Source organism: Malus domestica, chromosome 06 (genome assembly GCF_042453785.1).
Source record: "Malus domestica chromosome 06, GDT2T_hap1".
NCBI classification, from domain to species: domain Eukaryota; kingdom Viridiplantae; phylum Streptophyta; class Magnoliopsida; order Rosales; family Rosaceae; genus Malus; species Malus domestica.
The window spans coordinates 30,283,409-30,298,734 of record NC_091666.1 but is presented as its reverse complement, the minus strand read 5'-3'; the positions used below and the strand labels follow the sequence as shown (position 1 = coordinate 30,298,734).

The 15,326-nt window shown below is 38.8% G+C and overlaps 2 protein-coding genes and 1 pseudogene across 9 annotated transcripts; 2 read left to right on the top strand and 1 right to left on the bottom strand.

The window, feature by feature from the left end:
• On the top strand, positions 1-4,870 carry LOC103409721 (uncharacterized). Of its 5 annotated transcripts, none has more exons than XM_070823806.1 (12): positions 61-197; positions 491-505; positions 1,751-1,892; positions 1,992-2,066; positions 2,156-2,242; positions 2,339-2,395; positions 2,495-2,587; positions 3,364-3,436; positions 3,579-3,654; positions 3,794-3,884; positions 4,172-4,295; positions 4,398-4,870. In XM_070823806.1, the coding sequence occupies exons 3-12, from the start codon at positions 1,842-1,844 to the stop codon at positions 4,400-4,402; spliced, it is 732 nt and encodes a 243-aa protein (XP_070679907.1). In that variant the 5' UTR covers positions 61-197; positions 491-505; positions 1,751-1,841; the 3' UTR covers positions 4,403-4,870. The 5 variants fall into 5 exon arrangements, with proteins under 5 accessions (XP_028959794.2, XP_070679904.1, XP_070679907.1 ...); XM_070823804.1 differs by lacking the exon at positions 491-505 and adding an exon at positions 557-586 and having other exon boundaries at positions 107-197; XM_070823805.1 differs by lacking the exon at positions 491-505 and adding an exon at positions 572-586 and having other exon boundaries at positions 113-197.
• A 1,868-nt stretch (positions 4,871-6,738) lies between these two features.
• LOC103428291 (putative pentatricopeptide repeat-containing protein At3g01580) lies at positions 6,739-10,460 on the bottom strand. 4 transcript variants are annotated; one of them, XM_070823796.1, is made up of 3 exons: positions 7,578-10,460; positions 7,265-7,411; positions 6,739-7,105 (listed from the first exon to the last, which is right to left on the bottom strand). In XM_070823796.1, exon 1 carries the CDS (start codon positions 10,277-10,279, stop codon positions 7,733-7,735), a length of 2,547 nt encoding a protein of 848 aa, XP_070679897.1. In that variant the 5' UTR covers positions 10,280-10,460; the 3' UTR covers positions 6,739-7,105; positions 7,265-7,411; positions 7,578-7,732. The 4 variants fall into 4 exon arrangements, with proteins under 4 accessions (XP_070679897.1, XP_008364611.4, XP_070679898.1 ...); XM_008366389.4 differs by having other exon boundaries at positions 7,265-7,421; positions 7,578-10,433; XM_070823797.1 differs by having other exon boundaries at positions 6,739-7,100; positions 7,578-10,433.
• Positions 10,461-10,479: 19 nt separating this feature from the next.
• On the top strand, positions 10,480-13,463 carry LOC103409717 (uncharacterized; annotated as a pseudogene).
• Positions 13,464-15,326: the final 1,863 nt, after the last annotated feature.

Here is a 15,326-nt window from a genome sequence, read left to right as displayed (position 1 = left end):
CCGGACCCATCTTTTTTACACGGTGTGTACCCGCTTGCTTATACCATCCATTTTCACGGTATAATTAGTCGGGCTCTCTTCTCTCCCGACGCAGTCTTCCGCTTCCTCTCCAGACGAATTCTTCCGCTCCAGGCACTCTCTCTTCCTCTCCAGGCGCTCTCTCTTCCTCTCCAGACGCCATCTTGCTCTCATCCCAGGTATGTCTTCTCACAGTCTTCTTCTTCGTTTGAATCACAATTCGTCTTTTCAATTTTCTTCTTCTGGGATTCCGCTCCTCCTCCGATTTTTCTTGCAATTGATTGAATCTAGTTATTATTTTCTCTCTAATTATGCAATTGATTATGTAAATTTGTGTTTTAATTAGAATTTTTGAATTTTAGGGTTTGCTATTAGGGTCGAATTTTAGGGTTTTCAATTTTCTTCTTCTGGGTTTGTTGTTGGTGTTTAACTTTAATTAGAATTAATGATTGGGTAGAGTGGGAGTGTGCAGGTTCAATTTTCTTCTTCTGGGTTTGTTGTTGGTGTTTAACTTTAATTAGAATTAATGATTGGGTAGAGTGGGAGTGTGCAGGTTCAATTTTCTTCTTCTGGGTTTGTTGTTGGTGTTCTCTGTCTCTCATTCCCTATCACCGTCTATGGCCCGAAAATTAGATCCCAATTGCTGTTCTTCTCAGTTTTTGCATCACTCCCTCTCAGCTTTTATCCATTTTTTAATTTTTATGTGAATTTTACTTTTTATCTGGATATATATATATATATATATATATATATATGTGTGAATAATTTCGGACTAGGGTTGTTGAATTGTTGATTGGCATTGAATTGTTGAATTTCGGACTAGGGTTGTTGAATTGTTGATTGGAATTTTTATCTGGATATATATATGTGTGAAGACAACCACAGATGCCAAATTAGAATGGGAAAAAAAATAATATCAAATTAACAAAACACAAGGCAGGAAACTTAACTCAAAACTAGTACCAAAGTTGCTTGTATCTTTATACGAAGTTTTACAAGCTGCTTCTGGGAAAGGAGTGGATCCAAAACCTGAGATTGCTTCAGAATTGTCAAAAATGGATTTGTCTATTGAGGATCAAATCAAGGCACTAAATATTCTTTTCGAAAAGCCACATAATGAAAGGACATTTTTGTCTTTGGATGGTGCAATGAAAAAAGCTTTTGTACTCATGTTACTTGGACAAAGTAACCGCAATTGACATTTCAAACCAACAACAATATATTTTGTTAAAAGCAGCATGCATATCTTTTGTTAAAAGCTGTAGCATGCATATATTTTGTTAAAAGCAGCATGCATATGTTTTGGCTATTTGGACAAACTGTTTCTTACTGAAACCAACTTACATTTGTATATTTTATGAACTTGAATATGTGGTTGGATTATATAATGTAACGATTGTAGTTGTTTTTTGTGAACCTTCTTTTATGTTATTGGAAAATATTCTGAATTTGATGTATGGAATTTACTATGTTTCTTTGTTATTTGAAAATTTGTGTGGGTTTCAATAGGTATAAATATGAGAAAAGTTCAACAAACAAAGAAAGATTTGTTAATTTTTTTTTTCTCTTGTCCTATCCGGTTCATTACCAAACACAGTATAAATAATACGGTCATTAATCCGATACTGCACCAAACGCTTGACTAATTTAGTCAGTACTATCCGGTGGCTATTTATCCTATCCGACATAGTCAGTACAGTCCGAGCTGCCAAACGAGGCATTGGGGGCTTCTCTGCCGCTTACGTTGTCGTCTTCCTTCTACTCGAGCCTGCCGAAGGAGCTTCTTCTTATAGCCGATTACTCGTCAAAAACTCGGAAATTCAATGGAAGAAAAACCTTCCGGTTCGCCGGCGAGCTTCATCGACAAGCCAGTGGTAAGAGCTCCTATTTCCTATTCCCCTCCAGTTCGATTCGAACCGGTACCTGCAATATCTCCGGTTTGTTTCTGTAATTTCGAATTTCGTGGTGCTTAGATTCCCGGCGATGTGGTTCTCGACCTCTCCGACATGACTAACCAAACCATCAAGCTCGGCGGCGGTCTCCGCCAGGTCCCTTTCTCTCTCCTCCTCCCCCTCTCCCCCTCTCCCTCTCTTCCTCTCTTTGCATTCATTTCTGAATAAAAGATTGAAAATTTCAGGATTTTGATTCAATAGTTGCGATGAAGGCTGGTACTTTGAGGTTTACGAAGCCAAACAAGTATTGGGTCGAAACATCTCAGAAAAGGGTAAGTAATTTTCCCTTCAATTCACTCTTTTAAATACAAAAGTATAATTTTTTCAGTTGCATATGGTATTTCAATTTTGTTGGGTTTTTTGTACAGTATGTGCCTTGTGTGGGGGACTCGGTACTTGGAATCGTGGCGGATTCGAGAGCAGATGTAAGAACTTGAACATGTCTTTGTTGCATTTTGATGATTATTGGTTCTTTGGTGCTGGTCTATTGCTTATGAATTTGGTTTGTATTTGTTTGGATTTAGAATTTTCTGGTGGACATTAAAGGACCTACATTGGCGTATCTGCCGGTGCTTGCTTTCGAAGGAGGAACTAGGCGAAACATACCAAAGTTTGAGGTTTGTAAAGTTTAATTTACATCTATATGTGTTGCTATGCTACTCATATTATTGATAGTATACAGAAACATGAGTATTTGAAGAAAAGAAGACCGTACAAGTGTGTGTTAGATGCGCACTTACTAATTATGGTTTAAGTATTAAGTTTTAAATTTATTCAACTGTCAATACTTACTAATTATGGATCAACTGTATGATCTACATAACATCAGTAGCCTCAATACTTCGCTCGCAATCGAAACATCTTGTTTTAGACCAGTTGTTATTACTCCCAAGTAAAATAAAAGTTGTAAATAAATGAGGGAGCTTTTATGAGCTTAAAATTTGTCATAATCTTGTTATTAGTGACTGATTTTAACTCACTGTAACTTAAATGATGTTCATAGTCACGTCAAACAAGTAATTAGAACATGATTAGGCTCCAGTGTAGTTAGAAAATGTTTGTTAGAAACAAGTAATTTTCTAAATCGTTTTTTTTTTCTTTGGGGGTGGGGATGGGAGGAGAGAGAGATAGGGAACAGGGTTACATCTCTTCAATGGGAAGTTCAGTTTAAAGCTATGAAACCCTAGTTTAAAACCAGAATTGGAATTATGTAGAAAAGCTGCTTGGCCAAATAGCGCTAGGGAGTTTCTTCCTGTATTGAAGTATTTTCATTGTAGTAATTTTGGTTCGTAGCAGTTAGCACAATAGTCAATTACTCACTTTCAACTTCAAATTCTGGGCTTTGTTTTTATATTTTGTACTGTTTAGAAATGGCTAATCAGTTACTTGACAGGTGGGTACATTGCTGTATGTTCGGGTTGTGAAGGCAAACCCTGGCATGAATCCTGAGTTGTCATGCACTGATGGTGGGTTTTCTATTTTATTCGTTTTCATTTGGGACGCACTATATTTCGATATGTTTCCCCTGTGTATTAGCTCTTGTAAATGTTGATTTGAATTCCTGTGATGGTTTCTCGACTGTGATTGAAATTGTTGTGTGATTTCTAGCCAGTGGAAAAGCAGCAGAGTATGGTGTCCTTAAAGATGGCTACAATTTTGACTGTTCGACTGGCCTTTCAAGAATGTGAGATGTAGTTCCCTTTCTATGATATATAAGAAGTTCTTAGGGGATAGATACTACTCTAGCGCACATAGTCAATGCGTAAAACAGGGTTTTTTTTTTGTCCTTCTAAGTTATAATTAACCAGTCATCTGGTTTACAGGTTGCTGAGATCACCAAGATGTCCAGTTCTCGAGGAACTTGGGAAGAAAATTTCCTTTGAAATAGCAGTTGGTTTGAACGGCCGTGTTTGGGTATACTTCATAAATGCCCTTTTATACTTTTGTAAAATTCTTTGTTCTTGTTTGGGTTTATCCTTGCATTCATTGTATCTCCGTGTTATCTTAGATTTTTTTTCTCGGTATCAATAGTAAAACCTATTCAAACTAAGATCGTTGCTTGCTGGGCCTGATTTTATTCGGTCTTGGACACTTTGGCCAAACTTAATTCTCAGTTGGGACATTTTCATTGTTGCAGACTTGTTCTCTACAACTCCCTTTCTGTTTGTAAACATAACTCTTTGGTTCTTTTTAACATTTAGGTCAATGCTGGTTCGCCATCTTTGATCATCGTCGTTTCTAATGCAATCATGAACTCGGAATCTCTGACTGGAGTGCAGCAGAGAATCATGGTGGATAAACTCATTCAGAATTTGAAGTTATCAAGTTAGTCTGTTACGGTGTTACCTATTTGATTCAAACCCCAATTATTTCCTCTCTGACTCTCTTGTGATACGAAACTAACTCTCTTTAATGCTTTTTGTGTAGCATGACAATGCAAGACCTGCAAGCTTTGCAGCTGTCAAATTCACCCGTTGTGTTGTCCACAAGACATTTTGCGACGAGGGTTAAGAAGACAATGAAATCCCGCGATCGCAATCTCATATGGTAAAACATTCTCGAGCACGAGCCTTATGACTTGTGTGAACCCGTTAAAGCAGTAGATGGTATGAAACTATTTCTTAACTCTTAACCTAAATTTTGTTACTTGAGCGGGGGAATTCGTCGTGTTAATCGATAATCTGTCTATTGATTCTGCATTTTTTTCCCAAATGAAATTCGACTCAGTGCCAAGATATTCAAATGTTACAGACGATTTCAAGGTTACAATGATGGTCTTGTTCTTTTTACCCCTGTGCTCAACGTGACAACACACATGTCTTTGTTGACGACGAAATTATTGTACTACTTGTGTCATCTTGCCAGAAATTGGCCAAGCAATAAATGATGATTTCGTTTTACCCCTTTGCTCTCGAATGGATCAATGAAGTTGTACGGTATTGACCCATAAAAGCTTGTAGGTAAAAAAACAGTTTGAATCCCCGGTTGGAAGCAGATTGAGATGCTCAAAATTTCTTACAGATGAAGATACTGAAGAAGTGATTTCTGCGTATCTCTTTTTTCCGTTCCCCACCCATGTTTAGTTGTCTTTGAATTGAATAAATTAAAAGAAAATTAAGAAACGTAATTAAACAGAGGTGTCTTAATGGAAACAAGAGGGTGTCATTTCTCTCGTCATCTAATTACTATCTTTCTTTGTTGATTGTTTGACCGCTAACTAGTTATTATACGAGTATCCGTCGTGCTAGGGTTTTAGCACTCTTTGTCTCTGTTCATGCTGAGGGGAAGAAAGGAATTGGATCCTCTCCTGAGCACAATCTTAGATCCTCCTGACCAGCCCATGTGAGCCGTTGGATTTTGATCAAACGGTTACAATTATTATAACTTTTAAAGGGACCTTTTGTTTGTAGCAGTTGGATCAAAATCCAACGGCTCACGTGGACTGGTCAGCAGGATCCTGAGCTTGTGCTTAGGAGAGGATTCAATTCCGGGAAGAAAAGAGGAAATAAATACAACATCCGCCTGACTAGATATATAACAAGTCGAGATGGTAAATCAACTCATTGAGTTGTTAACATGTATCTATTAAAATTAGTTTAATTTGATATCACCATATTATAGAACTAAGATTGGTAATGATGATAATGGTGTAAGGTGATGAGCCAATGGATTGAATGGCTACGCCTAATAACAAAGGAAAACTAATGAAAATTGTTTGAAAACTTTGAGTTTTAACGATAAGGACAAAATAAAGGGTAAAGTGAATAGTACTATGATTGACTTTTTAGTGTAAAAATGCGATTTTTCGTTAAAATGAACAGTACCGGGAACTTTTCATTAAAGTTCTCTAATAACAAAGCTGACACAGACACAATCACAATCAGCCTTGCAATCTGAATGACTACTTTCTTCTCCGGACTTTGGCTGCACTATTAGAATTAGGGATGGGCAAATACCCATTGGTTAGGGGTAACCGCGGTTACCTATCCATTCAAATTAAACGGTTACGGTTATGGGTAACCGTTTAGATAAATAAACGATTATGGGTATAACCGTTTACCCGCTAAATTTAAATGGACGGTTATGGGTATTAACCACGGTTATAAACGGGGTAACCGTTTACCCATTTATTTTATATATGTAAAACTAACACAAATCATGTTCTCGATCCAATAATACTTAGCACCCAATAAATTAGCAAAGAATTCATCGGTCCTTGTGTTAAACCAGTCACCTAGTCAGACAATCGTACCAAAGTTTTCTCTTTTATAATATATGTGTGAACCTAAAAGCCCTATGAAAACTCCAACTCAGACTGATGTGCCTTGACATCATTTTGATGGTATACACACCAAACTTGAAAGGATTTGACATAAAAATTGTTGTGTTGTGTTACATCCAACCAAAGTATTTAGGTTAGAAAAGATTTGAAATTTAATGTCGGTGGGTCAATGTGTCCCTCCCCAACACCCCAGCTGTGTGGATGTTGTTCTTCCTTTTTTCTCCAGGCAATCCTCTCTGTACTGGTCCTATTGGAAATTTCCTCGTTATGATCTTTAGAGGGTACCGTCGACTTATCGAAAAAACCTTCCCTATCACCGATCGTATACAACAGATGTAGTAATTTTGCTCATTTTGATTTTGTGACTTGTATACAACCGATTATACCTAGGATTTTCTCCGGTTTATGATTTTATGACCAAGAACTTGCTTTCTTTGGGTTGCTTTCTTTCAACCTGGTTTACAAATTGGATGGCAATAGAAAAAGTGGCAAATGAAACTGCTATACAAATTAGAAATGCATTTCACATAACCGGGATCTGCAATCTTCATGTTTTATGTACAGTGTTGAGCAGGTCATTTGTACATTTTCCGACAGACGGGTTCTTACGAATTTCAGAAAATTGGTCTCATAAACACCTGACTCAGACATTTTCATGTCTTGAAACTCCAGGCAGCTCCCGACGATATTCCAAAGCCTTAACCATCGGTGCACTACATCTTTAGAAACACGTTTTCAACACGCTGGTTGCGATGTAGCATCAGTAGCCATTCCCATTGAGAAAGCTATGACAACTGTCGTAGAGGTTGTGCAACATCCATCGTGAAGCAACAATGAGCATTCTAACACTGTCCTGCAGTTGAAGCAAACTAGACTTATTTGCGGTTTTCGAACTCGAATGCATTTACCTAAGATGCAGCTTAATTTTCAAGTTTTTAACTAAGAGATCTCCTTCAACTTCCCCCCTCCCACATCCTGCACCCCAATTCACAAAAGTAAAAGGAACTTTTACCTTGTTTTCGCAGCAGATGATTCAGTTTCATCTGCTTTCAATGGGATGATCACGGGACTGTAAAACTTTACGTACGTTCATCCGTCAGTTTAATCATTTGTATTCCAGAATCCCGCAGAGACTGAGCCACTTGTTGCAACTGGCCAACTGCAAAACACTGCATCCAAAACACCAATCATATAAATGGAGGAAAAAGGGACCATAACTTTTCTGTCTAAAAGTAGTACCTTTAATTCTTATACTGAACTGAAATTAAAGTTTGAATATAATATCAAATCGCATCAAATTAATCAGAAATTCATGTTAAACTTACTCTCGAAATGCTTCCATATGCAAAGGCCAACCGCTTGCAAAGATAGATGGATAGGCCTCACTGAATGGGAATATCTCAATCCTCCTCAATCACTCGAAACACTGAAAGGGTTTCCTCTCTATTAATACCAACATGGCATAGCAATTGGCTGAGAATCATCCAATCATCAATTCCGCTGAACCTGTTCGGCTATGGTTTCTACTTGCAACCGGAAACAGCAAATCATCGTCTTTAAATGATGAAAGATTTTCATGATTAACCTCATCATGCCGAACACTTACTGTAGGTGATTGAGGAATATATCCTGCCTTCCTTATTTCATTTGTTAAACATTCAACTGTAGCATATATCTCCTCCAACTGCTTATGAGACTGATCACCCGCCATAAATACATGAACATTACTATCGACTTCAATCCAACTGCAGCCAGGTGTCTTCTTGAGCCCCCTGCCTTTGATATCCGATCTAATCCTAGTAACATCATTCCATTTCCCATACTCTTCATACAAGTTTGCAAGAAGTGTACGGTAACCAATACTAGTGGGATCGAGTTCAAAGATATGATCAGACACAACTTCTGCAAGTCTTTCATCACCGTGAATTTTGCATGATCCGAGCAATGATCCCCATACACGATCATCTGGGGTACAAGGCATTGCCAAAATAATATCGTATGCATGTTTTAGATGGCCAGCTCGGCCTAAAAGATCAACCATGCAGGTGTACTGTTCAAGTCGAGGTTCAATTGTGAAATCCTCGACCATACGTTTAAAATATTTCAATCCCTCTTCAACCCTCCCTGCATGGCTGCAAGCAGACAGTAGAGCTGTAAAAGTCGCATGGTCAGGCTTCATTCCTGCTGCTTCCATTTTCTCAAATAAACCGAATGTTTCATCCGCATGGCCGTGCATTCCTAACCCCAAAAGAATTGAATTCCATGATACTTCAGTTCTTTCAGGCATGCTCTCAAATATAGCCCATGAGCTCTTCATGTCTCCACATTTTGCATAGGTAGTTATAAGGGAATTGCTCACAAGAACATTGGACTCAAATTCTTGTCGTAAAAGGTAACTGTGAATCTCCTTGCACGACTTCATGACTGACAACTGAGCACAAACTGACAGCATACTCGCAACTGTCACGGCATTGGGTTTGACTCCATCGGACTGCATGTCGAGGAATGCCTTTAAAGCTTCATCTGGAAACTCATTCCGAGTATATCCAGATATCAAGGCATTCCAAGATACCAAATCTCTAGCAGGTAGTCTATAAAAGACAATTTGAGCTGACTCCATGTCTCTGCATTTCGCATACATATCGACTAAGGCACCTCCGACAAAAACATCTGAATCAAACCCCATTTTGACTACTAGCCCATGGATTTCCATGCCTCTAGGCCTAACAGCCAAGGAAGAACAGGCTCGCAGAACAGCCAATACGATGGCAGAATCCACAAAGCCATATTCTAATGCATGGTTATGGAACAGATTCAATGCCTCATGAGGACGACTGCTTTGAGCGAAATTTGAGATGACAGCTCCCCACATGACAATGTTACGATTTTGAGATCTTTGAAAGATTTCAAGACCAGCTTTGCTATCACCGCATTTAAAATACATGTCCATAAGAGCCGTTTCAACTCTTGCATCATGGTTCAATTGAATGCTATAACAGAACTTATGGATTTGCCTTCCCAATGCTAAATCCAACAGCTGAGAGCACAAACCTATAACAGCGACCATTGTGGAAGTATCTGGTGATAAACCAATTTCTAACATCTCTAGGAACAACTCCACTGCTTGTGGCAAACGCCCGTTCGCAACATAGCCCGAGATCATCACATTCCATATCACCGGATTCCCTCTGATCGATTCTTCATAAACAATGCTCCCAAAAACATATTCCGCATTCTTTACATCCCCACATTTCATGTACATATCGATTAATCCACTAACCAAGAACTGATCTGTAGCTATCTCCCTTTTCACAACAAACCCATGAATTTCCCTTCCATGAACTGAACACTGAACTGAGGAACACGATGAGAGAGCCGAAAGGCAAGCCACCCGGTTTGGCAACACCCAGTAATCATTAACCATCCGACTAAACATCCTCAACGAACCCATATAATCTCCCCAATGGCAAAGCCCAGATATCATAGTATTCCAAGAAACCAAATCTCTCTCACGCATTTTCTCAAACAGCTGGATTGCATCCTCAACAGCCCAGCACTTCCAGTAAACACCCAAAAGCGAATTGACATCGTAAACATCATCCAAAACTCCTAATTTCAAAACGTGCCCATGAATCTCGCGAACCTTTCCGGCATCACAAAGCCCCCCGAACGCCTTAATCAAACAGGGAAAGAATCGAAATTCCGAAACCGGCAGACCAAATTCAAGAACTTTGACATAAATGGTGATTGCATCTTCGAAGTTCCCGTCCTCCACGTAGTCCTTAATCAGCTGGCCGGCCGACGACACTTCGAGCAGCGAACTCTCCCGCGAAAACCCACGTCCCAGAATCAGTTTCCGAGATGGGGCTTTCAGGAATTGGATTCCGGAGCAGAAATTATGAAACTTTGAAGTAAAAGATAGAAAGCACGGCGTACTTAGACGTCGGAATTTGTAGTGTGACGCCGCCTCCGATTGTATTGCCGGGTAATGAATTGAATACCAGCCTTGTGGCACTACAAACGCCATCTCTACAACGTCGTAATGGTAACGCGAGTTGAAATCTGAACTCGTCGGAGCTGAAGAAGCAGCCGTCTCCCTGCGCCGTCGTAAAAAACCGCGGGATTATCTCCAAGGAACAGATAAGCAAATTATGCGCGCCAATACGGCGTCGTTTTTGGTTAGGGCATATAAAATGGCGGGTCTTAAATACCCTTATTGGGGGCTTCTCTGCCGCTTACGTTGTCGTGTTCCTTCTACTCGAGCCTGCTGAAGGAGCTTCTTCTTATCGCCGATTACTCGTCAAAAACTCGGAAATTCAATGGAAGAAAAACCGTCCGGTTCGCCGGCGAGCTTCATCGACAAGCCAGTGGTAAGAGCTCCTATTTCCTATTCGCCTCCGGTTCGATTCGAACCGGTACCTGCAATATCTCCGGTATGTTTCTGTAATTTCGAATTTCGTGGTGCTTAGATTCCCGGCGATGTGGTTCTCGACCTCTCCGACATGACTAACCAAACCATCAAGCTCGGCGGCGGTCTCCGCCAGGTCCCTTTCTCTCTCCTCCTCCCGCTCTCCCCCTCTCCCTCTCTCCCTCTCTTTGCATTCATTTCTGAATAAAAGATTGAAAATTTCAGGATTTTGATTCAATAGTGCGATGAAGGCTGGTACTTTGAGGTTTACGAAGCCTAACAAGTATTGGGTCGAAACATCTCAGAAAAGGGTAAGCATTTTTCCCTCCAATTCACTCTTTTAAAATACAGAAGTATAATTTTTTCAGTTGCATGTAGTATTTCAAATTTGTTGGGTTTTTTGTACAGTATGTGCCTTGTGTGGGGGACTCGGTACTTGGAATCGTGGCGGATTCGAGAGCAGATGTAAGAACTTGAACATGTCTTTGTTGCATTTTGATGATTATTGGTTCTTTGGTGCTGGTCTAATGAATTTGGTTTGTATTTGTTTGGATTTAGAATTTTCTGGTGGACATTAAAGGACCTACATTGGCGTATCTGCCGGTGCTTGCTTTCGAAGGAGGAACTAGGCGAAACATACCAAAGTTTGAGGTTTGTAAAGTTTAATTTACATCAATTGTGTTGCTATGCTACTCATATTATTGATAGTATACAGAAACATGAGTATTTGAAGAAAAGAAAAACCGTACAAGTGTGTGTTAGATGCGCACTTACTAATTATGGTTTAAGTATTAAGTTTTAAATTTATTCAACTTTCAATACTTACTAATTATGGATCAACTGTATGATCTACATAACATCAGTAGCCTCAATACTTCGCTTGCAATCAAACATCTTGTTTTAGACCAGTTGTTATTACTTCCAAGTAAAATAAAAGTTGTAAATATATGAGGGAGCTTTTATGAGCTTAAAGTTTGTCATAATCTTATTATTAGTGACTGATTCTAACTTACTGTAACTTAAATGATGTTCATAGTCACGTCAAACAAGTAATTAGAACATGATTAGGTTCCAGTGTAGTTAGAAAATGTTTGTTAGAAACAAGTAATTTTCATAAAACGTTTTTTTTTCTTTGGGGGTGGGGATGGGAGGAGAGAGAGATGAGGAACAGGGTTACATCTCTTCAATGGGAAGTTCAGTTTGAAGCTATGAAACCCTAGTTTAAAACCAGAATTGGAATTATGTAGAAAAGCTGCTTGGCCAAATAGCGCTAGGGAGTTTCTTCCTGTATTGAAGTATTTTCATTGTTGTAATTTTGGTCCGTAGCAGTTAGCACAATAGTCAATTACTCACTTTCAACTTCAAATTCTGGGCTTTGTTTTTATATTTTGTACTGTTTAGAAATGGCTAATCAGTTACTTGACAGGTGGGTACATTGCTGTATGTTCGGGTTGTGAAGGCAAACCCTGGCATGAATCCTGAGTTGTCATGCACTGATGGTTGGTTTTCTATCTTATTCGTTTTCATTTGGGACGCACTATATTTTGATATGTTTCCCCTGTGTATTAGCTCTTGTAAATGTTGATTTGATTTCCTGTGATGGTTTCTTGACTGTGATTGAAATTGTTGTGTGATTTCTAGCCAGTGGAAAAGCAGCAGAGTATGGTGTCCTTAAAGATGGCTACAATTTTGACTGTTCGACTGGCCTTTCAAGAATGTGAGATGTAGTTCCCTTTCTATGATATATAAGAAGTTCTTAGGGGATAGATACTACTCTAGCGCACATAGTCAATGCGTAAAACAGGGTTTTTTTTTTTGTCCTTCTATGTTATAATTAACCAGTCATCTGGTTTACAGGTTGCTGAGATCGCCAAGATGTCCAGTTCTCGAGGAACTTGGGAAGAAAATTTCCTTTGAAATAGCAGTTGGTTTGAACGGCCGTGTTTGGGTATACTTCATAACTGCCCTTTTATACTTTTGTAAAATTCTTTGTTCTTGTTTGGGTTTATCCTTGCATTCATTGTATCTCAGTGTTATCTTAGATTTTTTTTCTCGGTATCAATAGTGAAACCTATTCAAACTAAGATCGTTGCTTGCTGGGCCTGATTTTATTCGGTCTTGGACACTTTGGCCAAACTTAATTCTCAGTTGGGACATTTTCATTGTTGCAGACTTGTTCTCTACAACTCCCTTTCTGTTTGTAAACATAACTCTTTGGTTCTTTTTAACATTTAGGTCAATGCTGGTTCGCCATCTTTGATCATCGTCGTTTCTAATGCAATCATGAACTCGGAATCTCTGACTGGAGTGCAGCAGAGAATCATGGTGGATAAACTCATTCAGAATTTGAAGTTATCAAGTTAGTCTGTTACGGTGTTACCTATTTGATTCAAACCCCAATTATTTCCTCTCTGACTCTCTTGTGATACGAAACTAACTCTCTTTAATGCTTTTTGTGTAGCGTGACAATGCAAGACCTGCAAGCTTTGCAGCTGTCAAACTCACCCGTTATGTTTTCCAGAAGACGTTTTGTGGCGAGGGTTAAGAAGACAATGAAATCCCGCGATCACAATCTCATATGCTAAAACATTCTCGAGCACGAGCCTTATGACTTGTGTGAACCCGTTAAAGCAGTAGATGGTATGAAACTATTTCTTAACTCTTAACCTAAATTTTGTTACTTGAGCGGGGGAATTCGTCGTGTTAATCGATAATCTGTCTATTGATTCTGCATTTTTTTTCCTTATGAAATTCGACTCAGTGCCAAGATATTCAAATGTTACAGACGATTTCAAGGTTACAATGATGGTCTTGTTCTTTTTACCCCTGTGCTCAACGTGACACAACACACATGTCTATGTTGACGACGAAATTATTGTACTACTTGTGTCATCTTGCCAGAAATTGGCCAAGCAGTAAATGATGATTTCGTTTTACCCCTTTGCTCTCAAATGGATCAATTGAGTTGTACGGTATTTGACCCATAAAAGCTTTTAGGTAAAAAAACAGTTTGAACCCCGGTTGGAAGCAGATTGAGATGCACAAAATTTCTTACAGATGAAGATATTGAAGAAGTGATTTCTGCGTATCTCTTTTTTCCGTTCCCTGCCCATGTTTAGTTGTCTTTGAATTGAATAAATTAAAAGAAAATTAAGAAACGTAATTAAACAGAGGTGTCTTAATGGAAACAAGAGGGTGTCATTTCTCCCGTCATCTAATTACCATCTTTCTTTGTTGATTGTTTGACCGCTAACTAGTTATTATACGAGTATCCGTAATGCTAGGGTTTTAGCACTCTTTGTCTCTGTTCATGCTGAGGGGAAGAAAGGAATTGGATCCTCTCCTGAGCACAAGCTCAGGATCCTCCTGATCAGCCCACGTGAGCCGTTGGATTTTGATCCAACGGTTACAATTATTATAACTTTTAAAGGGACCATTTGTTTGTAGCCGTTGGATAAAAATTCAACGGCTCACAAGGACTGGTCAGCAAAAATCCAACGGCTACAATTATTATAACTTTTAAAGGGACCATTTGTTTGTAGCCGTTGGATCAAAATTCAACGGCTCACAGGGACTGGTCAGCAAGATCTTGAGCTTGTGCTCAGGAGAGGATCCAATTCCGGGAAGAAAAGAGGAAATAAATACAATATCCGGCCTGACTAGATATATAACAAGTCGAGATGGTAAATCAACTCATTGAGTTGTTAACATGTATCTATTAAAATTAGTTTAATTTGATATCACCATATTATAGAACTAAGATTGGTAATGATGATAATGGTGTAAGGTGATGAGCCAATGGATTGAATGACTATGCCTAATAACAAAGGAAAACTAATGAAAATTACTTGAAAACTTTAAGTTTTAATGATAAAGACAAAATAAAATGTAAAATGAATAGTACCATGATTGACTTTTTAGTGTAAAAATATAATTTTTCGTTAAAATAAACAGTATCTGAAATTTTTCGTTAAAGTTCTCTAATAACAAAGTTGACACAGACACACAATCAGCCTTGCAATCTGAATGACTACTTTCTTCTCGGGACTTTGGCTGCACTGTTAGAATACAGTATAGACACGTGGCTAAAACAGTGGACCCAGATACAAGCTCTTAACCCTGAAGCATTAAATGCACCTGCAATGACCCACATGTATGTAGCACAAGTTCAAAGTTCTCTGATCAATTGGTGGATGAAGGTTCTCATTCACTGTGTTAGTCGACACAAATACAGTCGTACATAATTATGGATCCAAAGTACTATTCCTTGTTCGTGTGGTCACAAGTACGATTCCTTGTCCGTATGGTCTCACTCTAAACACTCCCACCACAAATACAACAACTATTGGATCTTGTTTTTAGCCTTCCTGGATCTTCTTTTCTCAGATCTGCAGTTTTTCTTTTGTTTTTTCTTTTAATTTGATCGCGCCATAAGAGTTTCTGTTCTGCTGACTTATGATGATGGCTCGGTTGAATGCTGGTCGGATTCTCGTTTTTGTCTTCTGAAAAGTGCCAACTAGGTCATGCAGGTTATGATCTCATATGCTGCATGCATGTGAACTCTGAGCCCTTAAATTATGGAAAAATACTTGGTTCCTTAACTCCGTTTTTTAATAACGTCATTCTTGCTTACATGTGAATATATAGAATGCGTATGTGGAAAATT

Excerpts from the sequence above, each read along its gene's own strand:
- LOC103428291 (XM_070823796.1), bottom strand. The coding sequence starts at position 10,279 with ATGGCGTTTGTAGTGCCACAAGGCTGGTATTCAATTCATTACCCGGCA.
- LOC103409721 (XM_029103961.2), top strand. The coding sequence starts at position 1,842 with ATGGAAGAAAAACCTTCCGGTTCGCCGGCGAGCTTCATCGACAAGCCA. Across the intron at positions 1,893-1,991 it reads GCTTCATCGACAAGCCAGTG|ATTCCCGGCGATGTGGTTCT; the intron begins GTAAGAGCTCCT and ends CGTGGTGCTTAG. Across the intron at positions 2,243-2,338 it reads TCGAAACATCTCAGAAAAGG|TATGTGCCTTGTGTGGGGGA; the intron begins GTAAGTAATTTT and ends TTTTTTGTACAG.